The sequence below is a fragment of the Penicillium bovifimosum genome (genome assembly GCF_028826915.1).
Source record: "Penicillium bovifimosum strain IBT 22155 chromosome Unknown utg000002l_segment0_segment0, whole genome shotgun sequence".
Taxonomy (NCBI): domain Eukaryota; kingdom Fungi; phylum Ascomycota; class Eurotiomycetes; order Eurotiales; family Aspergillaceae; genus Penicillium; species Penicillium bovifimosum.
The window spans coordinates 1590218-1616689 of record NW_026622711.1 but is presented as its reverse complement, the minus strand read 5'-3'; the positions used below and the strand labels follow the sequence as shown (position 1 = coordinate 1616689).

At 50.4% G+C, this 26472-nt stretch overlaps 12 protein-coding genes across 12 annotated transcripts; 5 read left to right on the top strand and 7 right to left on the bottom strand.

The window, feature by feature from the left end:
* Positions 1-895: 895 nt before the first annotated feature.
* N7515_001827 (mannose-ethanolamine phosphotransferase MCD4) lies at positions 896-4068 on the bottom strand (the record flags this gene model as incomplete). Its single annotated transcript, XM_056662571.1, has 3 exons — positions 896-1767; positions 1838-2088; positions 2138-4068. 3 exons carry the CDS (start codon positions 4066-4068, stop codon positions 896-898), a joined length of 3054 nt encoding a protein of 1017 aa, XP_056524684.1.
* A 423-nt stretch (positions 4069-4491) lies between these two features.
* N7515_001826 (putative chromosome segregation protein (Pcs1)) lies at positions 4492-6170 on the bottom strand (the record flags this gene model as incomplete). Its single annotated transcript, XM_056662570.1, has 3 exons — positions 4492-4712; positions 4763-5197; positions 5264-6170. 3 exons carry the CDS (start codon positions 6168-6170, stop codon positions 4492-4494), a joined length of 1563 nt encoding a protein of 520 aa, XP_056524683.1.
* A 271-nt stretch (positions 6171-6441) lies between these two features.
* Positions 6442-7750, top strand: N7515_001825 (protein-degrading AAA family ATPase MSP1; the record flags this gene model as incomplete). The annotated part of the gene is made up of 2 exons (XM_056662569.1): positions 6442-6507; positions 6560-7750. The coding sequence occupies 2 exons, from the start codon at positions 6442-6444 to the stop codon at positions 7748-7750; spliced, it is 1257 nt and encodes a 418-aa protein (XP_056524682.1).
* An 846-nt stretch (positions 7751-8596) lies between these two features.
* On the top strand, positions 8597-10492 carry N7515_001824 (putative LysM domain protein; the record flags this gene model as incomplete). The annotated part of the gene is made up of 1 exon (XM_056662568.1): positions 8597-10492. One exon carries the CDS (start codon positions 8597-8599, stop codon positions 10490-10492), a length of 1896 nt encoding a protein of 631 aa, XP_056524681.1.
* A 656-nt stretch (positions 10493-11148) lies between these two features.
* On the bottom strand, positions 11149-11843 carry N7515_001823 (FKBP-type peptidyl-prolyl cis-trans isomerase; the record flags this gene model as incomplete). The annotated part of the gene is made up of 6 exons (XM_056662567.1): positions 11149-11188; positions 11245-11286; positions 11376-11396; positions 11450-11510; positions 11577-11647; positions 11710-11843. The coding sequence occupies 6 exons, from the start codon at positions 11841-11843 to the stop codon at positions 11149-11151; spliced, it is 369 nt and encodes a 122-aa protein (XP_056524680.1).
* A 620-nt stretch (positions 11844-12463) lies between these two features.
* Positions 12464-13507, bottom strand: N7515_001822 (histidinol-phosphatase; the record flags this gene model as incomplete). The annotated part of the gene is made up of 3 exons (XM_056662566.1): positions 12464-12697; positions 12758-13294; positions 13349-13507. 3 exons carry the CDS (start codon positions 13505-13507, stop codon positions 12464-12466), a joined length of 930 nt encoding a protein of 309 aa, XP_056524679.1.
* Positions 13508-14310: 803 nt separating this feature from the next.
* Positions 14311-14787, bottom strand: N7515_001821 (holo-ACP synthase; the record flags this gene model as incomplete). The annotated part of the gene is made up of 1 exon (XM_056662565.1): positions 14311-14787. The coding sequence occupies one exon, from the start codon at positions 14785-14787 to the stop codon at positions 14311-14313; it is 477 nt and encodes a 158-aa protein (XP_056524678.1).
* Positions 14788-15559: 772 nt separating this feature from the next.
* Positions 15560-16001, bottom strand: N7515_001820 (ATP19 family protein; the record flags this gene model as incomplete). Its single annotated transcript, XM_056662564.1, has 3 exons — positions 15560-15617; positions 15710-15837; positions 15954-16001. 3 exons carry the CDS (start codon positions 15999-16001, stop codon positions 15560-15562), a joined length of 234 nt encoding a protein of 77 aa, XP_056524677.1.
* A 690-nt stretch (positions 16002-16691) lies between these two features.
* N7515_001819 (uncharacterized protein) lies at positions 16692-18033 on the top strand (the record flags this gene model as incomplete). The annotated part of the gene is made up of 3 exons (XM_056662563.1): positions 16692-16840; positions 17089-17629; positions 17707-18033. 3 exons carry the CDS (start codon positions 16692-16694, stop codon positions 18031-18033), a joined length of 1017 nt encoding a protein of 338 aa, XP_056524676.1.
* A 766-nt stretch (positions 18034-18799) lies between these two features.
* N7515_001818 (isocyanide synthase family protein) lies at positions 18800-20106 on the bottom strand (the record flags this gene model as incomplete). Its single annotated transcript, XM_056662562.1, has 3 exons — positions 18800-19234; positions 19298-19692; positions 19761-20106. 3 exons carry the CDS (start codon positions 20104-20106, stop codon positions 18800-18802), a joined length of 1176 nt encoding a protein of 391 aa, XP_056524675.1.
* A 365-nt stretch (positions 20107-20471) lies between these two features.
* N7515_001817 (uncharacterized protein) lies at positions 20472-21927 on the top strand (the record flags this gene model as incomplete). Its single annotated transcript, XM_056662561.1, has 3 exons — positions 20472-20719; positions 20775-21375; positions 21436-21927. The coding sequence occupies 3 exons, from the start codon at positions 20472-20474 to the stop codon at positions 21925-21927; spliced, it is 1341 nt and encodes a 446-aa protein (XP_056524674.1).
* A 986-nt stretch (positions 21928-22913) lies between these two features.
* N7515_001816 (isocyanide synthase family protein) lies at positions 22914-24369 on the top strand (the record flags this gene model as incomplete). The annotated part of the gene is made up of 4 exons (XM_056662560.1): positions 22914-23406; positions 23473-23736; positions 23787-23908; positions 23959-24369. 4 exons carry the CDS (start codon positions 22914-22916, stop codon positions 24367-24369), a joined length of 1290 nt encoding a protein of 429 aa, XP_056524673.1.
* Between the last annotated feature and the right edge of the window lie 2103 nt (positions 24370-26472).

Below are 26472 nucleotides of genomic sequence, written 5' to 3'. Positions count from 1 at the left end.
GCCTCCATAACCACGGATGCACGTAGTTGTACACAGTACATCCTATGTTGGACATTAACGAGATCTCCCGGAGGAGGCTGAACGCAGTAAGAGAAGTGAACTCGTGGTCACCGGGGTAGGCGGGACGGGGCGGATGTTGGTTGAATATGTATGGAGTAGTGTCAGTGTCACCTGCCCACTCTTAATGTGTTAAAGGTATTTACTCGTGGGGGCCATATAACATAACTAGTCTATTGCTTCCCAGGTCTATTCTTCCTGTTTCAACTCATTCTAACTAAAATGAAGTGATTGTGGATGTAGCTGTGGATCATTTCAGTCGATCCTTCGAACTCAAGGACATGAAAGTCAAAAAGGTGAGATTGCGGGGGAATATACAAAGACTGGGGGAACGAGAACAATCAGGGGAAGTTGTGGGGAAGACTTCACAGATCTCATAAGATTCTCCATCAACTCTTCAGGGAAAAGAAAGACAAGAGAAGTTGATTGTGTGGAGGGACCTAAAAGAGGAGCAATTGGGCAGCTTGTGATGCCGAGGTATCTTTGGAGCTTAAAGTCTCGACCAATGAAAGAGGTCCCTGAGTTGAGTTCGAGTGAACACCTGCGCCAATATACGAAAACTCAAAAGAACTCGCCTCCACACCGCCAGCTGTTTCATTATTTCTAGTACTGTGTTAAGATCCCACGTGGAGATGTCGCCCTGACTCAAATTGCCTGAGATCGGAAGTAAATCCAAGCCCGATAGCGAGTCAGTGAACAAACTCATATTGCATGTACTACAATAGCATCTCAAACATAGTAGTATACAAGAAAGATCAATTAACTAGGAGCATCTCTATAACAATTAGGGAGTCGGCACTCCCCACGTTTTACATTAAATTACTTGCATCGACCACTATCATGACCAATTCTTTGCAGATTTACCCTTGCCCTTGCCCTTTGACTTGGACTTAGACTGCCTAGCCCCATTGGACTGGGCCTTCTTAGACTCCTTAGGGTCCTCGTGACCAGATGAAGTGGTTTCATCGATAGTCTGGACCACCGCAGCCCCAACGGCTGCCACCACGGGGGCAAAATCCACCCCGCTAACAAACTGCTCACTGAGGAATTCTAGCCCCGCCACGAAGATGCAGAGGGCACTTGCGATGCAGAAATGGCTGATGGTCATACCAATATCGAGCCATGAGCCCTCGTCACGCACCATGAAGAAGAAGTTGAGAGTCATGATGTCCGAGATGGCCATGACAACCATGAAGAGCGCACTGGGAGGTACCTCCAGGCGGCGGTTGAGGATGCCTAGATTGGCACTGATGATTGCAAAGGGGATGAGGATTTGTAGAATCAGAAGGGCGCCTTGGGCGAAGGGGTCGAAGACGGGGATAAGCCGCCGGACGCTGTCGAGGGAGAAGGTCGAGATCGAGGCGACATTGCCAGTACTGAAGAATGCCGACTGCAGGAGGAAAAAGAAGAAGAGTGCCACACGGACATCGGAGAGAGCAAGGGCCCGGTAGTAGAAATTGTCGCCATCGACGGTCGTCACACCAGTACTCTTAGGTTTCTTTAGGGTACCGGTCTCATGAACGTAAACGGCGTGTTCTAAGCGAACCCAGGTCACAATGGTCAGGCAGAATACAAAGTAGAACAGCCCTTCCCATGAGATTGTAAGAATGATGAAGGTTGGTGAGAAGGTCAAAAAGATGATCATGAGCCGGTGAAGATAGTGGCTGTTCGGATACAGACGGTGGAGGAATGGAAGAGTCAGGGAAGCCACTAATACTTGGTTAGCACTGTTCGAGAAGAAACAAAATCAACGATCCTAGGATACTGCTGTCAAACTCACCTAAAACAACCCACCCAACTACAAGATTCCCAAAAGGCAGGCCTTGACGAGCCTGGAGAGAGAGCACAGATGATCTAGTGACGATGACGGCAAGTAGGACCATGCCGAGTTGAGTGCCCATGATGACTCGCGAACCAACACGGCCAGTGGCATTGGATTCTTCAGATGTTGTCTCGTGTTCTCCAATGATGGAATCCTCAAACAAGAGATACATTAAGCCGGTGAGGAACATAAGTGAACCACCATATGTGCTACAAACGAATTAGCCAAAGATTCAAGCCAGGTAAAGAGGAGACTCACATTGTGTCGATGTTTTCAACCTTGATCACTGGCAGAAGAGTGAACAAACTCATCAATCCACAGCCTATGGCCCAAGTCGCAGAAAGAAGGGCATGGCTCCGAAGGAAGCCAAGGCCATGGACCACAGGCCAGAATGCACCCAAGGCAAAGCATACAGTGAAGATTTCGCGATGGAAATAGGACTGGACCAATGCTTCCATCACACCGAGGAATGCTAGTAGTTGTAGTCCAAGCTTAAGGTACCCGGTGAAAGAGCGCACATGGCCCAGCACAATATTGCGGCCGGCTACCAGAGCCTTGCGGCGCGCAAATACCTCTTCCCAGAAATAGACAGGGAAGAACGCATAGAAGTAATAGCGCCATGATGACCCTTGGTAGAGGAATACTGAGTACAGCACGACCAGAATTGACGAAAAGAATGAGATACTCGCCATAGTCCGATGAGAGTCTGACGTTCCATGCAAGACATGCAAATCAATCACCGTGGTCAGCGCATACGCGATCCATCCCAAGTATCCAACAGAGACAATGGTCCGCACAAAGAGCCAGTCGTATGTCTGTAGATAGCGCAGACCCTCGAGAGCAACGCGAAGAAGCTCGGAGGACATCGCAATAGACTCATCGTAGTCACCATTGGAGATGAGTGCCTTGATTCTTGCCAGTCTGCCTTCGCTCGAGTTCTCGTGATAGCCTGACAAGGGCTCATAAGGCACATACCGAATTACCGCGTTTCTCTTCTGCTCTTCTTTGACCCGGTACATCTCCAGAACCCCCTGCGTGTTGGCGAGGGTGGCCAGCGCCTTCTCCTTGGGGCTCGCACTGAGATAATCCAACGGCAATTGGCCGACTGAATTGACGGGGAAGTCCAGGCCGACCAGATAGGCCATGAGCGCGGCCACATCGGCCTGTGCTACGTCATGTCGACGGACCTGGTCGAATCCCCAATCGGCTGAGAATCTATCTTCGTGCCCCGCAGCCATCCCACTAGATGAGAGCTGGGGCCGCGCAACGCCAGAGCCCCAGGCCACCAGCGGTGTTCGCGTGTTATCTGGATGACCATCACCGTGGCTGCCCGTGTCACTCATGCCATGGTCTGCGGTGAACACGAACGCCGTTTTATCATCCCCGTAGAAATCTTCCATCAACTTTGTGATTGCCTGGACTCCCTTATCCACTACCTGGATGTTGTGCAGGTATTCATTCGAGTAAGGGCGGAAAGCGTGGCCAGTGGTATCCAGCCCAAGCAGGTGAAGAAAGAACACCAATTTGTCCTCACGCAGCTTCCGGTCCAGGTCAGGGTCCGTCTTTGCCGCCTCAAAGAGATCTTGGACCTTGGTGAAGACCCAAGTGTCCAGATGCGTCGCATCAACAGTAAAATCCTCCAATTCCTCACTGTACATCTCCGCATCGACCCTACCCGGGACGGCGCCCTCCTTGAACATTGGCAGAATATCAGGACTGCCCCAGCTCCAAGTATGCCTGCTCTGGTTGAAGACACTGTCAAAGTTTACCGGGTTCATCTTCCACCCAGTTGTGACAGAGGACACATCCTCATAAAGACCCGCGATGAGCGCGACATGGCCCGGACGTGACTCGGTAGGGACGCGGGTGTGGGAGACGCCGAATGTTCCGTGGGAGAGGACTCTCGAGCGAATAAATGGCGCGAGGCGAATCAATTCGTCGTTCGATGGATCGGCATCGGGGGCCGGGTCAGGGAAAGCTTGGAAGGCCTTGTCGGCCCGTAGGCCGTCGGCGACAAAAAGGACGAGACGTTTGGCTGGCGCGGGCACTCCGGATGGTCGTTCGACACCATATGATCGCATGCCACTAACAATTGGACTGACGAAGTAGATATCGAAGATCGAGTATGTATAGATCAAATGGAAGACCACCGCAAGAGCGAGGAATCCGACGCGGCCGAGACGCGCCATGATGTCTCTCTCAGGGATTAGAGAATTAAAAGAGTGGAAGTGGTCCACTGCCACATATAAAAAAACAAAACACAGACAAAGCAATCACAAAAAAGGCGTTACGAAGGTCAATGGCAACACGTCAACTTTTGGCGAGACGCATCGGGGAACTTGGGGGGGCGGTGAAGGCCCAATCACAAGCCTCCTGTGTTTACATTGTGCTCCAACTTTCTACAAGGTACTTCGACAGTGCAGTCTTTGTAGACCTCTAATGGTACTTTTTAGAGCAAGCCTGAGATAAGTTTCCTATTGAGAATGCTCACATTCAGCCTCAAAATAATTGATAATCAGAACATGCCCTTCCATTACATCCGCAGCCCAAACAAACTCCCATGTAAATGTGTATCCTGAAACACCATAGACCGACATGCAGTATCAGCACGGCTATTGTGCTGGAAGAGACCGCCGCTTTGTCAGGGCATCAATGACGCGCGTATAAAACTTGGCCGCCTGTCCACGGACGAACGTGATATCCACCGTCAAAAAGTCTGGCAGCATGTTCACCAGTTCGCGATCGCGGTTTGAGTCCAAGAGAGGGAGGTACTGGAATTCAGTCTTATCGTAGTCGGTTGAGGTCTTCGGCACAACCAGGTGGAAGTGGAGAGCTGTAATGGATTAGAGAAAGACTCGATCAATGGGATATCGAATAACTCACTTCCGTTGATTCCAGTCTGAATACAATCGTAGACGTGTTCTGTATCTCTGTTTTTGATATCACGGATAATCAAGCCCGACAAATCGCTATATAGGTCTTCCTTCAACTGTGCAATCTGCGAAGCCTGTGCGGCCTCGGCGTTGGCAACTGCGTTAGCACGATTGGCGCCGCCCTTGATAGCACTGCCCGGGACCTTGGCTACAGCTCCCTCAAGGCTGGCAGCTGTGTTCCGCGCCGCAGCCAGCTTGGTCTGTAAAGCCTTGACTTCAGACTGTGCGGAGGCAAGCTGTGCTCGTGCTTCATTGGCATCGGATTTCAGCCGAACCATTTCAGCATCACGGTCGCTAAGTTGTTTCTGAAGTCCACGGCTCTGGTTTCCTAGCTTTCGCTGGACTTCCAGTTCCGCCTTGAGCGAGGCAACTAGTTCATTTGATGCTAGATCGGACACATCAATCCATCTGTTCTCCGCTCAAATGGGAATAAAACGGCTGAGAAACGTACCTGTCGCAACAGTCTCACTGTGCTTTCGCAATTTTTCCATGTTGGCGTTGGCTTCGACAATCCCGATCTCCCGGAGATTGCGGTATTTACTCTCCAACGCATCATGCTTCTTCGTTAGTTCACCCAACCTGCGCCTCAGCTCCGGATCCCCGCTCTGCTCAGAGTCAGTCTCTCCTAGCTTGCGCTTACGAGGAGAAGAATCTTGTGGGTTGCGTAACATCGATAGCCGAGAGCGAGCGGGCTTCACTGGAGAAATAATGTTGCGCTTTTGGGCTGGAGTCTCGTCTACGAGTTCGGCAGCGGCTTCTTCTCTCGGTTGAGAGTCTTCGACTTCAGGCTCTGTTCTTGAGGCAGCTTGCTCATGGGGTGCCACAACGTCAACGTGTCGAGTACCGCTCGGTGTGAATTCAAATTCCCCGTCTGTTTGAAGCTGTGCGCTGGCCGCACGACCCCGTCCCCGACCGCGTGCAGCAGGCACAGCAACCTTAGACTTTACTGCTTTGGCCGGCTGCTTCTTTGCATTTTTGTGGACGAGAGGTTCTTCATTTTCCTCAGCGAGTGCATCGTCGTGCTCGGGACCCATATCCTCCACACCTGCTGCCTGCGCGGCCTGTTCTGCGTCTTGCGCTGCCCGGCTGCTTCCTTTGGGTCGTCCTCGACGAGCAGGCTTTTCCTCTGTAGGAGCCTCTGTACCCGGTGCAGCTGGTTGCTGCTTTTGTGTTCGTGTGGCAGGTTTTGTAGGTTTGGTCTCAGTCTCATCGTCGTGGGTAATACGCGGTCGGCCTCGTCGTTTCTTGGCGGGAGGCTCGTTGGAAGGTTCCGTTTCTTTTGTAACTTGCATGATGTCTTCATCATCCGATCCTACAAGACCGGAGAGTTTGGCAGGAGCCTTTCGTTTGGGTGGCATTTTGTTGGGAGGTAATATAATCGGACAATTGCTAACCAACTTGCATACTCGCGGGACGCGCCGACAACAACACCCGCAACACCGCCTCCGCCTTACGACATGTGACTGACCTCCCCCCGGCTCCCGCGCCACAGCTGCCCGATCTTCGCGCCGACTCGGCTGTCTTCTAATCCTGGTGGGCTTCATTTTTCTTTCTATCCTTAATCCACTTCCATATAAAGGGCACTCATTCGGCCATTACCGCACCCTCTCTAACTATCCCCTTATCGCCATGGCTTCAGCCGGTGGCCGAAGATGGCAGCAATTCTTCCAGGAAATGCTGATGGTTGCAGGCACTGTGAGACAATCGTTTTAATATTTCAAGCAATCAATGCATCTAACACTTATAGTCTGCGTCCGCGTACTTCCTCATTCGCTACCTCTTATCGCGCCTTGATTTCGACCCCGAAAGTCAGAAGAAGGAGGAACAACGGCAGAAGTCCGCGGCCATCTTACGGCGATTGGAGGGTGGGAATGAATCAGATGACGAGTCGCCACGCAGAGGTGGTAAGCGAGGGAAAGGGCAACGAAAGCGAGATCTCACCTTGAGTCAATACGAACAAGCGATTGCGATGGATGTCGTTGCGCCAGAGGATATCTCGGTGTCATTCGAGGACATCGGGGGCCTTGACGAAATCATTGAAGAACTTAAGGAGTCGGTCATTTACCCGCTGACAATGCCTCATCTCTACGCTTCTACATCGTCTCTGTTGACTGCGCCTTCTGGCGTTCTCCTGTACGGTCCGCCCGGCTGCGGAAAGACCATGCTTGCCAAAGCTTTAGCCTCGGAGAGTGGAGCATGCTTCATTAATTTGCACATTTCGACGTTGACAGAGAAATGGTATGGTGACTCCAACAAACTGGTCAATGCAGTGTTCTCCCTCGCGCGCAAGTTACAACCCGCTATCGTCTTCATTGATGAGATTGACGCTGTACTTGGTACTCGGAGAAGTGGTGAGCACGAAGCCAGTGGTATGGTGAAGGCAGAATTCATGACCCATTGGGATGGTCTTACATCGGCCAACTCGACGGGCGAGCCCCAGCGTATCGTTGTCCTGGGAGCGACCAACCGCATTCAGGACATCGATGAGGCCATTCTCCGAAGAATGCCCAAGAAATTCCCTGTGACCCTTCCTCCTATGGCCCAGCGTCTTCGCATTCTCAGCTTGATTCTCAAAGATACGAAGGTCGACCGTGATAACTTCGACCTGCACTATCTCGTCAAGGCTATGGCCGGTATGTCCGGTAGCGACATCAAGGAAGCATGTCGGGATGCAGCGATGGTCCCTGTGCGGGAGTTGATTCGTACGAAGAAAGCCAACGGGATGCAGATGGATGCAATGGATCCCCAAGAAGTCCGCGGACTTCGCACAGAAGACTTCTTCTCGCGCGCTGGTGGTATCAAAGTCATTCCCCAGCCTACTCCATTAACCACTGCCGGTAAAGTCGTCGAGAAGGAAGATGGTGACTGGAGCACGGAGTCTGATGCTACATCTGAAGCTGAGACTCGGCACTCTGTGATGGCTGAGCCACCTGAGTAAATGCGAAACACTCGTCTTTGTTGATACCTATCCCCTCCTTGTCTCGCAGTGCGAAGACTTGGCGTTATCTGCTGGGCATTCCAGGCTCTGAATTAGTGGATGGTCAGGGTCTGGTGTTGATGTGTGGCTTTTGTTCTGGTATGGCTGGCCTGTTAATAGAATTTCCGATGTGTACAATTGCTATCTACCCTATGTAATATCAAGTTTGCTACCCAATTGAACTTGTCTTATCCCAAGGACCTTTCTATACAACCTTGTATACATGATTTGTGGACGTAGAGTACGAGATAAAGATGTACCGGTACACTTCATAGGTGGCCTCCACTGGCCCACGTCATGTACCGCTACTTTGCCGAGCGGCGAGGTCACCTGCCGATCACCCAGGCGCCCCAGGCGCTGAAACAAACTCGCTACATTGCGGTGGCTTAAACATTCTGAGGTCTCGTACGAGCTTGGGATAGATACACCTGTTTCTTATCTTTCAGAGCAATTGTTCTGTTCCTGTACTTTGCTTGACTCCGCGTCAAGGGTCGTTATCGTCAGGCCTCCTTGGCCTCCTAATCGCCAATCTCCCTCACCTCACTCTCCCGCTCTCCTTAGCTCTTGGCAGCTTTGCTTTTGCTCGTTCCTCGAGCATTTAGCTTCTTATATTTTGGATGATTACTTGACTACATGGTCGAGATATCCTGTGCTCCCTAACCAAAGGCCACGAATGCGACTCCGGGGGTGGATGACGAATGGGTCTCTCCTAGATCGACTGATGGCAACTGGGTGCCTTGGCATTACAAACATCTTCTAAGGGGGCTTTATTTTACATCCTTAGACACGTTCGCTAGATCCACAGGAATGAGTCCCCAAAACAGCTTTGCCAATGCTTCTCCAAGCTCCAGCACGATTGGCGCAAGCACAACGTCGACCTCCGCAGTCCGATCACGCCCACGCCGCTTAGTTTCATTCATGGACGATGAAGATGACAGCAACAATCTGGCCCCAAATTACTCCTACCAGAATGATTCCCAGCCTTTCTCCTCGGGATCCTCGACGACTCTCGCACCGCTCGAAGCTGGAACGGCCCGATCTCGCGGAGCGAGCCCCTCGCCATTGTCTTCCCGCGGAGCGTCGCCGCTGCCAATGACACGCCCGTCCCGCGCATCGGAATCGGTCAATTCTGGTACCCGCAATGTACCAACCTCGTTTACTTGGAATGGATTCTCGAAGGCTTCCTCGTCGGGAGGCGCTGCGGACTTTCTGGACTCCCCGTGGTCGTCTCTACAAAGCCTGGCGTCTTCGGTACTGGGGAGCGATGCTGGGCGAGCCAGTCCGACTAATGGCACAAAGAGACACACGCGAAGGAAACCGTCTCGGTCAGACGTATATATCAAGAGTCCCCCTCGGTCGACGTGGGGTCCATCGGCACCGACCGGTCCGCAGGTCGGAACTGGGACCAAAGAGGAGCGACAGGCGCTGGTGCAGGAAAAGAAGAGAGAAGCACTGCTCCTCGCCGATAGTGATTCGATGGCAAGCCGCACGAATCTACACAAAAGACGGGACTCCGGCGACACTTCCCAGCAAGCATTTGAGCCGGACCCTGACGAAGATGCTCTGGCTTATATTCATAAAGTACAACCCACGGACACTATTACTGGGGTAACGATCAAATATGGCTGCCATGCTGCGGTGTTCCGCAAGGCTAATGGTTTCTGGCCCAACGACAACATTCAGAGCAGAAACACGGTTCTGCTGCCAGTTGATGCATGCTCGGTGAAAGGTCGACCTGTTCTCAAAGAGCCTGTGGATCTTTTGGGTTCCGATAAGGAGGAGGACCTCAGCGACAGCTCCATAGTACCTGTGGACGCCTCGGCGAAGCGTACATACTCCGACCAGGAAACATCTGCAACCGAGACTAAAGATCATGGCAAGCACGCTTGGAAGCATGAATCCTGGGTACAAATGGATGGATTCCCTGGACCCGTTGAAATCGGACGTGTTCCTCGAAGAGCGCTGGGATTCTTTCCGCGTACACGACGGAAATCTACGCCTTATTCGGATGCAGAGCCCCCTGATCTTTACCGGCAAAAAATCACTCCAGCGTCTCCTGCCGGGTCACCTCCTCCCTCCTCCTTCGACATATTACCACGAAGCCGACCGAACGGGGGTCAGGCCACGACCACACGCCCACAGCATCGCCGCCAACGCAGTAGTATCCATTTGTCTGGCACTGGTGTGGGCACCCTTGATCGTACCTCTACCGGTCCAGGCCCTGCGTTGGATGGATTTACCCGCTTCTTCGCACAGCACATGCCGGCTCTCGCACCTCCAAAGCCCCCGGACAATGTCCAGAGAGGTTCTTTTGAGTCTGCATCAACGATGACATCCAATGCCTCGACTGGCCTCGAGAACATTGGTGGAGCTTTTGAGGGGTGGGTGCGGAAGGTCGCGACGCGAGCCAAGGCAGGCATCAATGAACTGCAGCAAGGGACACCCAATGCGCAGAGCAACAGCCGGGGTCGCAATACGTGGCGGATGGATGATCTAATTGAACTTGACGATGGGATGGCGGAGGGCCGTAACTCTCCCAGTCCACTCAAGACATCGCGGAGGCCTGACCTACAAGGCAGTTCATCCTCATCCTCATCCATCCGATACAACAGCCCCTCTGTGGTGGCAGCGAGCAGGTCTCGTGCGACTGGATTTGGTTCGGGTTCTGGCGCCGCCTATGGCGAGCGAGCCAAGGACGACTAATATGTTTGATTGAATTCCAAGCGTACACAGTACATAATAGATCCTCCATCTCATCTGTGAATCTTTCGGAGATCACTATCGTTGCATTTGCCTTCTTCATGCCCATCTTTCCTTTCCTTCTTCCTGGGCGATTTGGTGCTTGTGTTTCCACTGCGGTCTTGATATTTCCCAATGCCATTCTCTTTGTTGGCTGCATCGCAGTATCGCCTGCACGAGAAGTCTGGCCAGGCCGCTCTCGTATGCTGTCTTGCCACTTGCACACAGCTCATCGATCGAATGACACGGCCAATACCCAACGAGACTGCTGTGTGACGGGAGCAAGATGCTTCGGGCTGAATGGAAGTAATCCTTTTGTTTTTTTTTCTCTTCAGACATCTTGGATGTACAATACCTACAACGCTCGTGTTGCTACGGCAGCATCTTTTCCTATATCAAACCGGACTTTCTCGGCCTGTTACTCTACCCTTCAGAATAAATATTGGCAGATATAAGCTAGTCCCAATTGGACGGAGTCGAATAACGAGTCAGCTCAATGGACAGCGAAGAGATCAAGCTTTGATTTTGCGAGTAGCCTCTCGACTAAATAAGACGAACATGATCCACATTTTCTTCGCATACTGCGTATGATAGCTTGCCAAAACTTCATAGCGTTTCAATTAAACGCTCTTGGTGCCAACCTTGAGAAGCTCGACCTCGCTGTATGGAGATTAGTATAATTATCCATCGCGCAGGTGGTCTGAGTGATTACTCACAAGACAAGCTTAGAGTTGGCAGGAATGAGACCGGGGAAACCACTATGATTTGATATTAGCGCAATTCTCGAGAACTCCGGCAATGGAATTGTATCGATCGAATATAGGATGCTTTGAAGCTAGGTACATACCGGTCGCCGTAGCCGTAGTCACTATTAACCAAATGTTAGCAATATTCAGTCAATCCGGCATAAGGATAACTCACGAGCTGATAGTCAAAATAGCCTTCTCGCCGAGAGACATCTGGGGAACACCCTCGTCCCAGCCTAGTCACATTAGCAAGCTGAAGGGAGCTCTCGGAGCTCTCAGACCCCGGACTTAGAGTAACGCACCGCGGATGAGACGACCGACGCCAATGGGGGTAGCGAGAGGACCACGGCCGGGGTTGTGGGAGCTGTCGAACCTATTTGAAAATTCATTAGTATATGGAGCTGGCATATGGGAGCTCGTAGTGAATGGACTTACTGGGCGCCCATGTAGTGGTTGTCGGCTTTGCTTTCGTCATACAAGCAGCCGGTGTAGTGGATAGAGACGTGTTCACCCTTCTTAGGGTAGTCAACGCCATTTCCCTCCTTCAAAGTCTTCTTCTCGACGCCCATTGTGAATAGTGTGTGTATTTGGATATGTGTAAGAGATGTTGGAGAAGGAAAAAACAACTGGGGAGGGGCAAGACTAAGAGGATTACCCACTTTTTCTCCAGGGCGGAATCGATCTACCTTCGACGTCAGATTGGATTTTGACTCTGTTCTACGCTCATTGGTGATTCAATTGGATTACTACAGTGTATACAGATCTTACTAACGGATATAGCCAATATGATCACCCATAGGATGATAGGAAGTTCAATGACGTCTTCTAGTGAGTTGGCAGGAGGAGATCACTCCGAGAATCTTTTAGACTGAGATACATTCCCGGGCACAGTTGGCTTATTGAGACTAGTTGGAAGTTAGCTGGGAATGGCTTCAAAGCAACGGGGCGCGGTGAGAAGGAGATCTGCGTTTGACGGAAAGAATGGGCTTGAGCGAGCCACATGGGACGAATGACTGGAATCGTGAGCAGTACTCCGTAGACCAGTCGGTTATTGCGATCAGACCGTAAGATCTAACTTTGGTCTAGACTAGAGAAAGGGTTGCTCTCCTATTTGTTCTCTCGCCCCGCGGAGGGGTAATGGTGGGGAATCTCCATGATGATGAGAGTAACGCGTGAAGAATTGGAGAGACTATGACCAAAATGCCAATTTCCCCAGCTCCTCCACCGAGATAGCCGCAATCTGTGTCTTAGGGAATCGAGGATCAGGCGATGGTGACGACCCCGACTTCAATTGTAGATAATGCAGGGTCGAAATACCGGCGCGACCTAAGAACTCAAGCACAGGGCGGAAGTTCAAAGCGACTTGGTCAACACCGTGGCTATCATCAGACAGACAGAAGCGACCGCCGCGCGCCATAAATTCCTGGGACATATATTAGTCGTAAGATACACAATAACAGACTACACACTCAGACACTCTTACCTTGCAAATCTCCGCTTTAGGATATGGCTCAGACATTCCCTTGCGAAGCGCAGCCGAGTTGAGCTCCAGCATACCGCCGTACGAGGCAATAAGATCCAAGTTCCGCAAGATCTTACCCCAGACACCAGGCCAGGCAGTAAAGCTGCGCTCCATATCATCACTCTTGAGACGAATCAAATCAAAGTGACCCACGACAAGCGGCCGCAGTTGCTGCAACATATCAAACTGAGCATCGAAGTAGTCCTCGAATAAGCGCTCGTCCGTCCCGCCAGCTAATTCCCGAGCCTGCTCATACATCGGCCGGTCATAGTCAATTGGCACAGTGTGCATGTGGTGAACGGAGCCAATGAAGAATTCAAATGGGAATCTTGAAAGGGATCGTTCGATCAATTCTCTCGAGGTGGGTCGAATCCAGTCGATCTCGAAGCCGATGATGATATCGATCTGGGAGGCGTATTTCTCACGAAGACGGACTGCTTCGGCCCAGTAGGCGGCTTCATTTTCTGCGTGGGATTCTTCTGTCTCGCCACATTTGATCTGGAAGATTTTGATCAATTCATCGTTCGTTCAATGGTGGGTGGCATGACGCACTTCCTCGGGGTAGAAATCTTCTTTATGGCGGGGCATATGTTCTGTCAGACAGAAGACTTGCATCTTCTTGCTGATGGCAGTTTGGATCACATCTTCCAGTGAGTCTTTAGCATGGCCGGGGCAGAATTGGCCTGAATGGCTGTGATGAGAGAATGGCATGCTTGGGTCTAACTGTCACAGGTCAGCACGATCTTCATGGAGGCTGTAGAGCAGGGGCAGATGGAATCGATACTATTGACGGATTCTGGGCCAATACTCACTTAAGTCTTCTTTCTATTCTTTCTATTCTACAAGATATATTGAAGAGGAATCGCCGGCCGGGGAGACGGGAGTTGGAGTCACTGCCTGATAGACGATAAGGATTTCTGTCCCACTTTGGACGGCATCTAGAGATACTAGCAGCACACCACAGCATATGTACCGGATAATGTGAAAACTAGGAATTCATATCAAATTGTTCAGAAGACTAGAATACATAAAGGAAGAGCAATAGAAGAGGAGGATTACCTCCCTTGACGAAGCGACAGTCAATCAACTGCAGACACTTCGTGATCTATACTTCCGGCCGACAGAAGACCACCCAGTCAACATCCGGAGCAGTCGACCCCTATCAGACCATCAAGGCGAGAAGCGACCCGCGGATGGTGACGAGGGGAAACTTGAAAGCAAGAGGGTTAAAGAGGATCCGACCTCTGGTCATGGGAAAGCATAGATCCAGTGCCAATTGGACCAGGCACCAGACAATGAACCATGCTGAAGTCTCCGACTTACCCTAGCCACCACCACTCTATAAGTGGAAGATTCCTCGCACCATTCCCGTAGCTGTGCACCAGGACAACCGGAGCATGTCAGCCGATATTGCTCGCGCCCAGCGCAGTGTCAGCTGAAGAGCAAGAGACCGAGTCAACCCCCCACAGTAATCGCAACGGTATTATAAAAAGGCAGGCTCCTGATCCAAAAGTTCACCCAGCCGCCAAAACCGTAGCAACAACGTACTCTCCATCATGCGAGATAGACAGCTTCGCAGCCCTCCCCTCTTCCGCACCCTCCGCATTCCCAATATAAACAATCTCAGGCCTACGACTCACACCCTCCCCGAACATCCCACCATCCTCTTGAATGGTAACCATAACATCCTTCCAGCCAATTGATGCCGCCCCGGACGGCGCAGCTTTGCGTGCCGCCTCCTTGGCTGCGAAGCGGCCTGCCAGCCAGCGCGTTATCTCCGCAGGCACTGGTGGCGGTTGTTGGTGGTATGCAGCGCGTTCTTTGAGGGCTTCGCTGAAGCGTTTTCGGAAATAGGTTTGTTCTTGGTCGCAGAGGATGCGGCGCGTGAAGCGCGTTAGATAGTCGGGTCGGGTGAGGAGTTGGGCTATTCGCGGGATGTGGACGATGTCTGTGCCGATGTTTAGGGGGAATGGAAAGGGGAGGGGCTTCATTTTTGCCTTGCTGGTTGTGAGTTGAGTGTTTGGGAGTGTTGTGGTTATTGTGGTTGTGGTTGTGGGTGTGAGGTGATGGGAAGGTTGCGGAGATGTTGAAGATGGGAGGTGACCTCGGGAGGAGATGCCGACGGGCCTCGAGGTTAGCTAAGGCAATATTTCTATTTCACGGCTTACTAGGACTCGGTCATTGGCTGTACATGTAGATCGGATGTGAATAAAGGACGTGCTTTTCAGAGCATAGGTATTGTAGGCATAATATTTACAACTACATCTTCTCGTCATGAGCTACGACTCTTCGGTACTACAGTGCCTCCAGCGATCACACAAACAAGCTGCTCGGAGGGTTGGGGATCAATCTTCATGCTGGAAGAAGGACCACAAACAGGACTCATTGACCACATACTCCGAGCGACCCGGTAAGCAGAAGCCGATCCGTTGAAGCAATTAGCCTTCTCTTCCCCGATGGGTCAAGTTCAATGGTAGAAAGAGGAACAATCCCGAAGAACCAACATCAGGAGGAACATTTTCTATGCAGCGTACACACCTCCTATGTACAGATCAATCAACTTCAACCGCCGATTTCTCAAAATCGGTCCCGTGTAGCCTCTCGAGAAAAAACCGTGGTCACAAAAAAAAACGCTGTGGAAGGTCGGATACACATCTTTGCGCGCTAGAGTTGGCACGGAAGCGGAGGAGCAGTTTGTTTCAATTCAGAATCTAGCTGCTCGATTTCGACCGCTGCATTGATATAAACCGTATCGAAAGTCGTCTAGTGTTGGCCAGCAGCGGGCTTCTTATCGCCGCCATCAACCTCCTTCATAAAATTCCTATCAAGATATATGATCAGCATGTATTCTCTGCAACCAAGATCCAGTTCATGTTTCGCGGTTCATAACATGTGCAACGGTGTCGGACATACTGGATGAAGTTCTCCTCATCCTTGGAGGAAGCGTTGATCGGGGGGCCCTGAGCGGTCTTGGGCTTGTCACCACCGGATGTGGCGAGCCAAGTACCGGCGAAGATGCTGCCGAGGGTGGCCATGGCAAGCTATTGAGGTGGAAAAGATCCGGGTCAACTTCCATGTTTCACATGTACCCGCACGAAGCGTGAGGAGAAAGGGATGGCCAGCGTGCAGCGGCACCGGCGGAATAGTAAAGACTTACGACGTGGGAGCCGACCTTCTTGCCGGCGATCTGGTAGTAGACAACCATTTTGTAGGATTGGAATTGAGGTACGGCGAGAGGTTTAATGGGCAGCGATGGTGGACGGAATCCTCAGGCTTGGGAACCAAACGAACGAGGTCGGCACGGACACCGCCTTTCCTAATCTAGTTAGTAAGTCACATGATCTCGGGCCTATGGGGATTAGGTAAGGATATTCATTCACCCGGATATATCCGATATCATGTGACCCAGGAACAGACGTGCATTTGCATATGAAGATCAACTGACCTCAGACACGCCGTCAAGGAGGGACCGAGACAACCCCCGAGGGGCTATGATCGATGTTGAACAACAAATATGGAGATTGGTCATGACTCCTGAGGTATCCTGTCTGAACAATATCTACGACATACATCGACACCACACATACAAACCTTCAACCCCAGATTCCGAGTCGGAGATTACCAGCTCCAAGTACTCCGCACCTCGGAGGAAAAGCACTATTCCACAGGCAGTGCTGTAGTTATATCCCGGCTATGGCTGTCGCTTCGGCTGTAGGGTACGGTCAATATGAGATTCTTTCAATAACAGCTCATTTCCTTTCATGCATGTCATTCTCGCTGTTCCCTTGCATTCCTTCTATACCCTTTTTCACGGTCTTTTTCCAGCGTGCATATAGAAAAACCCCGAATTCGAACGGCGACTTTTTCTCTTGATTGAACTTACCATACGTTCGCAATGGTCTGGGGTGCTCGTGGGCAAGATGAGCCTCAATCTCCCCCACAGGAACAGTCGAATAAGCCTGTAGCCAGACAGAAGCTCCCCGCAAATCTGCAACAGCTCGTCGATCGCGAGGATGACTTCTACGATGACCTCTACTCTCAATAGTATGTGAAAATCTGAAACCTTTGTGTTATTATGTCTGTCTCAAGGAACCTGTCGCGTGGTCGAGACTCGGAGCGCGGAGAGTCGCTTGCGTCCCACTTCCCGGTCGGCCGCTTTCTATGACATAGCGCTCTCCGCGCTCCGCAAATTCATCTTGCGCGAATGACCACAACCAGAAGACAACGAGCAAAAAGATACAAAAAAACCAGAAAAACTAGAAACTGACAATGGGCACTTCGGTGAATGGCAGCTCGGTCGACTCGACAGAATCACCTGTGCGCTATGCTGCGTACGCCAACCGCATCCGCACCATCCTTATCTCCGCCCATCGCTATGTCGCCTATACCTCTGACATTGGCGAGTCCTTCCGTCCGATCGCACACCCATGGCTCGTACGATCTGCCTACGGTATCTCCTGGGCATACCTGCTCGGTGACGTTGGTCACGAAGGTTACAAGGCCTACCTCCGGAACTGGAAGGCACTCGCTCCCACTGGCGAGGCATACAAGAGTGCTAGCCAGCCCTCGCAGGAGCAAATCATAAAGGGCATGGCGACGGGGAACATGACCATAGGCAACTCCGCCGAGTCCAAGGATGCGCTGCCAAACTGGACGACTCCCGAGATCCCGCTTGCGGAGGATTACCGTATGGTCATGGCCAAGCGCGCATTGTTCCAGAGCATTGCTAGTATGGGACTGCCTGCATTCACAATCCACAGCGTCGTTCGTTACTCTGGGCAGATGGTGAAGGGCGCCAAGATCGCCTTCATCCGTACCTGGACGCCGATCGGGGTATGTGCCATCTCCTTCCAGACGTGACTATACAGAAAACATGTGTGGAAACATGACACTAACGACTGATTCTATAGCTTGGTCTCGCCGTTGTCCCTTTCCTTCCCTACATTTTCGATGAACCTGTCGACGAGGCCGTAGAATGGGCCTTCCGCACTGGTCTCCGTGCTTATGGCGGCGAAGCAGCTGTCCGCCCACTGCCAGGCAAGAGCCTCCCTCCACGAGAAGAGGAAGAAGTCCGTGCTGTGGCTGCGGCAAACCTATCCTGGGACGAGTACAAGGCCGAACGTGAACGAGCACGTGAGCTGCGTCGCAGGGAGAGTGAACAGACCGGCGGTGGTGTGATCGGATCGCTGACTGGCTGGTTTGGGAAGTCTGCGTCAGAAAAGAAGAAGGATGAGTAGGTAAATACGGCGGCTTTTACCAGAATCTGTGACTAGAGTGGGCGGTTGTCCCTTTCCGGTTGTTTCTATTTCTGCATGGATGGACATATCTCCCCTAGCACCTACTGTACATACTATCACCACTCTCCGATCTCCAATCTTTAATTCTGTTGATATCTACAGGGGCTGCTTAAACCTTCACAACCTGATCTTTCTGTAACAATTTATATTATCATCCATTTCCAAGACTTTTTCCCCTTTCGGGGCAACCCCAAAGCTACGATTGTGTGAGAAAGAATGAGATTTTATCTACCCTGCCTGTAGTAATCTTTAGGGACACTTTCTCGCCATTCATGGTCGAATCATGGATTATGGTTGCAAGACTGTAGTCAAGGAAATGATAACGTAGATGATGAGATCACGACAAAAAGCAATGAATGAACAATGACCAATTTCTCAGTCTCTCTCTTAGGGCCTGGACGATTTCCTCACACGATGAATAGTTAACGGCGAGGTACATAAACATGTGCCTGAAGATATCTTGAGGTCCGAATAGCCTTGAGCCATGCAGTTGGGGCTAGATGCCTCGACTGAGGTATCCATGGTTCATGATTAAGGAACGCGGGGTTGACCCACCTTTTTAACTGGGCACGACTCTTTTATCTCTACTTCAACTTCATGTCACTTGGCAGATATCGTTCAAAACATCGTTTCATACAGAGTGCTGTATGATCTACCCAGAGCAGGACATACTGTTGAACCAAATCAACATGTGTATTCAAAACAGTCATGCGTCACTCGGCACCTCGAACCCCTCCACCCTAACAGACTTGTTCTGATACTGCACAATCAGGCGAGCCAGCTTCAAGCGGTCATCTCTACCGAGACTCTGGCGCTTTTGAGAAGGATTCCTTATGACCAATCCATTATAGTCATGCTGGAACTCCACCTCTGCCTCCCAATCATAAAACGGATTTGATTCTCTGAAGTAGTAAGGCTTCCCATTCTTCACAACAAGTTCGTACAATGTGCGAAATGCTCGAGAGTTCCCGGTCTTGACCGCTCCGTTTGAGAGGACCACCACACTTGCATGCCACGGCATGTCACCGAATGAATCACCCTGTCGCAGCAGGGGTATCGAAATCTTATTCCGCCCCATTGATGGGTGAATGGACAGACGGATGTGTTGTCCAAGTGCGGCATTAATCGCGGCTTCATAGGCCTAGAAACGGAGAAAAGCAATCAGTCGAACTGCCACATTGACCCCAGAGACTATGAGACTTACGATAAGCCGATTGATCATCATCTTCACCACCTTGGACACCTCCGCTGCGCAGAGCGCTGGATCAGTCGCAATGACAGGGTCAAATCCTTTCGCCCATTTTAGATCTTCTGAGATGCGGCTGAAGTAGCTGTCATAGGTTGCTTTGGTATCGGGATTTGAATTCAACTCATGATCAATGTCGAATTTTGGATCGAAGTATGTGGACGACATCAGTTTCTCTCTGCATGTGGGAACGAGACGGAGGTAATCTGCTTTGGATATCGTCTCTCCGTCTCCCAGCCCCAGTATATCCATAAGCCGGATGAATTGAATGGAAGAGAATTGCCTCTCTCGGGCGATTCTACGCAACTCGATGCCATAATCATAATATTCATCATTGGGCACTCCGACCAAGTCTGAGTTGTCAGTCTAGTCCCATTCAATGTTTGTTACTTCAGGGCTGGACACCAGGGGCTTGGCATACCATTGTACACCGGTCCATCACAAATGAGAATTAGCCGCGCACCGTAAGGATACACTTTCGAGATCTCGTCGCACAAGTGATTCAACCTTGCCAGGCCCAGTTCATCTCCGAGATCGGCTCCAACCCCAAGAACTTTGTCCTGGTTCGGATTTTTCCATGGGAATGCAGGTAGAACCATGGTGATTGGCTGATTCGCCTCAATATTGACCTTCAACTTCTCGGGTACAGAGTCAAACACCTTCCCGACATCTTGTTGATGGCCACCTTTGCTCGAATGCAGACTGAATCGCTTGATTACCTCGACGATTCTCTGAGGTAATTGATCTGGAGCATATTCAAATTGCATGTTCAAAAAGCAAGAATGGGTTGGCCCGGGCAACTGGTGCGAGTGTTGGAGTGTTGTTATAATCCGTCAAGATCAGCAACATCCCAATGCAGTGCCATATGGGTTACAGTCCCTTATATATAGATAAGACACCTGCAGTGTTCGGGCGTACACTACGTACATCAGCGCAGGTGACTCTTCAGGCATTGCTAGCTCCGTACTGGATTCCAGCAAAAGTCTGCAGGGGGAGGTACGTTGACTCCACCATGTCGCACCTGTACTCGCATTCTCGATCCGAAATCCCCTTTACTAAGTTTCCGCCTCGTTATTTCCCGACATAAGCAGAGCGCTCTCTTGCTCTAGTCCCTGGAGACTTTCAAGTTACGATGGGCTCGCCAGATTTATCCCAGTCAAGTAACGATCTCGGGATCATTCGCTCGACCGCCGACTCCTTCACAGCACTGGCCACGACCCATCCTACTCCTACTGAAGAATCCCGTCGCCCATATCCCTGCCAGAAAGATGAAGAGCGCAAAGCCGAGAACAACAAAATCCCCGATGGAGGGCTTTTGGCTTGGACTCAAGTTTTGACCGGACACCTGGTCGTGTTCAACGTATGGGGCTACATTACATCGTAAGAGAGCCTCGATCGCATACACTACCGATCCCACTCATTGATCCCCTGGCAGATATGGCTTCTTCCAGGAATACTATGTCGAGACCCTAGACGTCAGCCCAGCAAATGCATCTTGGATCGGCGCAGTGCAAATGTTTCTCGTCCAATTCCTGTCCATGTTCTCGGGTCGAGCAATGGACGCGGGATACCTCCGACCATGCATCGCCTTTGGATGCCTATTCCAAGTTGCTGGTGCACTTGGGACCTCATTTGGGACTAAGCTATGGCACTTCTGGTTGGCACAAGGCGTTGCCAGTGGTATAGGTCATGGACTCGTCTTCAGTCCCATGATCTCGTTGTATGCGACATACTTCACCTCCAAGCGAGTGATGGCTGTCTCTCTGGCTTCTTGTGGAGCAGCAACTGGGGGTATGATCTTCCCAGTTATTGCTTACAAGTGCCTCTACAAGATAGGATTTGCATGGACCGTCCGGATTATGACGGCCATTATCCTGTTTAACAGCGTCATTATCGTCAAATATACCAGGCATCGGATTGTGCCTCGCAGCCACCCTCCCTGGGCTGACTTCAGTGCATTCCGCGAACGCCCTTACCTCCTATTTACAATTGGCACGTTCCTGATCTTCGAGGGCCTTTACTTCGCCTACATCTACGTTGAGTCTGCTCTTTTCTCGCAGATTTGTATGTGACATGAAAGCTAACATTATCTACAGGTAAGACAATATGCCCAGACTCACACAGGCTTTACCTCGTCCGACTCACTTCTTCTACTCGTATTGATGAACGGCGTCGGTATTCCAGCTCGCATCGCATCCGCATTTGTAGCGGACCGGTGGCTTGGCGCGGTCAGGGCTTGCATTACAGTCTCCATCCCTTGCGGCATCGCCATTCTAGGGTGGATAGGTGTGCACACGCATGATGGCATGTTCGTTTGGGCGGCATTCTATGGATTACTGGTTAATTCCGCACAGAGCACGTTGCCCGCTGCCTGCGCGTACTTTGGATCTAAAGATCCCGAGAAATCGGGTACACGTGTTGGGATGATCGCAACAATCAATAGCATCCCGCTGCTAACTGGACCGTACATAGCGGGACAGTTGATCGCCTTGCGGGGAGGTGACTACCTATACGCGCAATTGTTCGGCGGCCTTTGCATCTTGACTGGAGCGTTCTTTGTAGCAGCGTCTCACTTTTCGGGGGCCTAGAAAACTGCGCCTGGCTGCATGATGCCTCCTACTTTGAGGGGTTTCTGTCGGGTCGATGCGAATGGCCAGTATTTCGAGTATGGAATACTCCGTGACCTTGGCATGAGGTGGATACATAGGTCAGGTCTTGAAGGTAGACTTTGCTTTAGTGCAGAATAAACACTCTCGAAGTCGCAGTGGTCCGGAATAGGGCTATGGTGCACTGAGTTGCGAGTTCTTTAGCTTTCACTCGACACATGCGGGGACCTTGTGACTGCACGACATGCCAACAACCAGGAGTCGAGACGTTGCCCTTGCACAATGTCACATTGAGTTACCCAGGTGGCTTTATTTACTTCGCGGATCTTTCTTACCAATGACATCTATTGAATTCCGGGCAATTCCCTCTCCCTGGCCCCGTACCTGGCAGGCTAGCCCCTTGTGCAAGGTATCGTGAAATACAACCCCATCGCCAAACCCTTGCCCGCTGATGTACGTACGGACTACACAGTATCAATTCATGAACCGTGAATCCCATGGAAATGCATCAAATAGTATAGTGCTGGCTGGAACACCATGTATTCACTCGTCAGCCTGTCTTCTTCAGTCTCCTGCCCTTGTTCTGTCCGATCAATTTCCTCATGCGGATATACCAAAACAGTCGTCCCTCAAACTGGTTTCAGCACACGTGTAGTCCGACTGTCGTCAAGAGAACCTCCCTCTTCAGTATAGAATGTTTACTATTGGAGGAATTATCAGACAAAGGCCCCGAAATCCTAAAAGGGACGACGGAGAGGGGCATCTGGTAGTTTCGATGGCGAATACATCGCATACTACGAAGAGCATAACTAAAGCAGGAAAAGTATAGCGACGTCAGAAGCCACCGAATCCAACTTATTGACGTTCAACTTTCAATCTAACGTTATCAACACCGCCACCCCCTCGGCCAAATCCCTAGCTTCAAACTCGACTTCAACCCCTACCATTGTATCATGAGTTATACCAAAATGCTAGCCACGACAGTCGTCGAGGTCCCCACACACCTCGACCTCATTCCCTCCAATGACACAGTTTCTACAAAGACACAGCTCACCTTTCATCCCGACCCAAGCCCTATCCTCCCCACCAAAGCCGACGACAATCTCCGCAACGAACCACCAATATGCTCCACACGAGCCCGCCTAAAGGCAGAGCAAATAATGGACATCGTCGAGGGATATGGCTCTCATCAGCGCACAACAGCAGCAGGGGAATGGCTGGGACGATCGTCATTCACGCCTCTCGTACAGACACATGTGGCAGCCGACAGGGCCATTCCCATGGTTTTGCCTGCTTTTCCAATGAAGAGTAATAACCGCATGAGCAAGGTAATAGGTGCGCTACCTGATCTGTCCGAGGAGCTTGGGCTGGCGCGATTGGTGAACCTATGTCAGGATATAAAGGCCGTCTATCTGCCCGGTGCTGTTGTGGTTATCGTTACGGATGGGATTTGCTATAATGGTATGGGTTGAATCTTACTAGCTCCGTGTAACCCATGGATTTACGGCTAATTTGGAACTTTCCTAGATCTTACGGGGAACTCAGATGAAGAAGTCTGGGAATATGGGAATCGATTGCGGAAGATGGTTGCTGGAAAGGGATATGCTTGTATCCGATTCTGTCGCATTATGAATATGCTGGGTCTCTATACTGGAGCAGATATCTCTAAGGCGGAATATGTGAAGCTTTGTGATTTATCGCGAGCAGAACTGCATCGACGGTGTGGACAAACTGGATTTGATGTCAATCGGTTATTGAAAACCGATGAAGACTATCTTCGGACATATAACGGTGGGTTTCTACCTGTCTTATATTGTTTATTCAAGGCTGATTCAAAGCAGGATACATCAAGTTCTTGAAAGTTGACCTAAAATTCAGCCCAGTCACCAAAGGATACGATACCCCAAAGCAATATGACAAGAGAATCAAGACGATTGCAAAGAAAATGATCATTCGAGGCGTGGTGAGTCGACCTGAAGGGTATCAAATTGAGCCTTCCAACTGATCTTATAGGAATTTGCAACGCTTGTACGCCAAATCTACCCTGACTCACTTCGTCTCTCTATCCATCCGTCCTCGGGACAGACCAAGCTATCCTGTCCACTCATTCCACAGAGAGACTCCTTCTCCATGAGTCCCTGGCATTGTAGCGTGGCTGTGACAGTTGACGGGACATTCATCACGGCTCACAAGGCCTCGCATCGGGAGAAATATGAGCCGATTGAAAAGGATGGTCGGCCATATTTCTTTCGTGAGAGGTCTGCGCTTTTCGATTGGGATGCCTCGGTTGAATTTTCGCATCAATATCAGCAGAAACTGGAGATTAGGGGTCGTATTCGGGGGGAAGAACTCTCTGACGCTGATTTGGACAAGTTGGCTTTGTTGGCCATCCGACACAAGAGTGTGACGTTTATGCCTACATAAATCCATATATACAGGATAATGTCTGACAAGTCTTGGCTTTCCCTTTCCGTTTTAGTGCTCACCCCAAGCCGCTTTTTGCTCACTGAGTAAAACTGAGCACACCCCTGAGTATTATATAAGCATTGTTTTCGCTCACTGAGCATCACCTGACCCTTATGTAAGCCAGATGGACCGTCACTGAGCAATCCGATCCCACTCACTGAGCGTGATCTGAGCGCTCTGATTTGCTCACTGAGCACCCCGATCCCACTCACTGAGCGTGACCTGACCGCTCTGTCTTGCTCACTGAGCGCGACCTGAGCGAAGCGGAAGAACTAAGTCAGCAGCTCTCCTCAATAAAATGCACCGCGCTAGCCTCATCCAATGCACTTTTTGCCGCATGCTCCTAGGAAGACGACTTCAACTATAGCGACCTGAACATTTGCAAAACCATTCTAGACGTATAGGCCATGTCTACTGGATGGTCTAGCCTCCCATAATGGCATTCGCGACCCCTCATTTGCCCGATATATTCTAACTACAAATAAAACACCTCAGAAGCCTGGCAGGTATTCCTAGGAGCTTCCAGAACCTTTGTGCCGCCACAATGTGATTGGTGAGACAGGATAGATCCTAGGAGCTCAAGTGCTGGTACCCATTCGCGAGAACTGGTGCCTCTAATGCTGAGAGTCAAAGTATATAAAGAAACACCGATCCCTCCTCAAGGCCTCATAAAATCTGCTCATAAATTTAGCAACTTCAGTGATTCAGGTCTGTCTCTTTTCAACCCCTCAGCCAGAGTAAAAGCCTAACTATTATGCAGATAGTCTGATGCCGCAAAGAAAACCGACAACCTGATCGATACCCAATATTTCACAACCGATGAGAGTTGCAATGCCGTTTCATGCGTATGCCCGAGCTCTGAGTTCGTTATATATGGTTGAGAGCCAAACGGGGAGATGTACGTGATGCACATTCTTCTCAATCTTGCTAGACATCGACATAGACCAATGGCAGCGAGACAACTGAACCTTTCACAAAATTGGCCTAAACTGATACTTATTTAGATGAAATTCATACGTCACAATACTACTACTTCGGAAACTGGGAAGGTCCCAAGTAGAGTACTACACCTGGAAGAGAAAGTTTGAAGATGCCATGAATACGCACAAAAATGAGCCCTCGCTTCTTCCGTTTCTAATGAGTAAGTGTCTGATCTGACTATCGGCCATGCTACGATAATCGGCCTCGCTTGCCGGTCTTCAGTCTGTATCATTCCACTGTGACTTATAGGCATCTTCTTGACTCTGGCCCTTACGCCCTTACTCGTCCGACCATGCTTCTTCCGGCAGTAGGACTTAAAAGCTTTCAGTCGAGTCATGATATTTGAGAGAACTAATCTATCGGAGCCGAGACGCGCATCCAGCAAAGCCAACATCAACTGTATAGCTTTCTACACTCAATGCTTATGCGTACAATATGATCCTCAATTTCTTCAAGACAATCCGCTCCATTGGGTCTCCGCTTTCGCTGCCATGAAGCGCACTTGATAATGACCGACAAAAAGTGACACAGAAATTCTGTGGAAATTTCAACCTATTCGGACTTGATAACCGAAAGGCCGTATTTTACATTATGCCCTCGGCGTTCCAGACTCCATATTGCAGATCTGGATTACAGTTTTTATTTATCTTATTATATTGTTCATGTTTGCCAGGTCGATACGGTTGGATCACCATATGACAGGTTTAGAATGTTGTGATTTGAGTGAGGCATTTGCAGATTAGGACCCAACCCGCTTAATTATGTACTATCTATAGGAATGAATGAGCTCATTGAAAACCAGTTGGACTTCATCTTGTATCCTTACGGTGGATATATGGACAAGGCCCGACAACCTACTCCCATATACTTGTATTATCTCGGAAACACATTAAATCTTAGACAATCAAAATTCACAGAAACTGCAATTACACCTCGAGACTCAATTAATCAATAGCCGGGCCATTTCGGTCATCAGCTTAGTAGGTGATGTTCTGGGCCCGTATTCGACAACCGCTTGTTATTTACCGCTGTAAGGTATTTACAGCGGCTCTGTCCAACCTGCACAGCCACCGCTTTAAG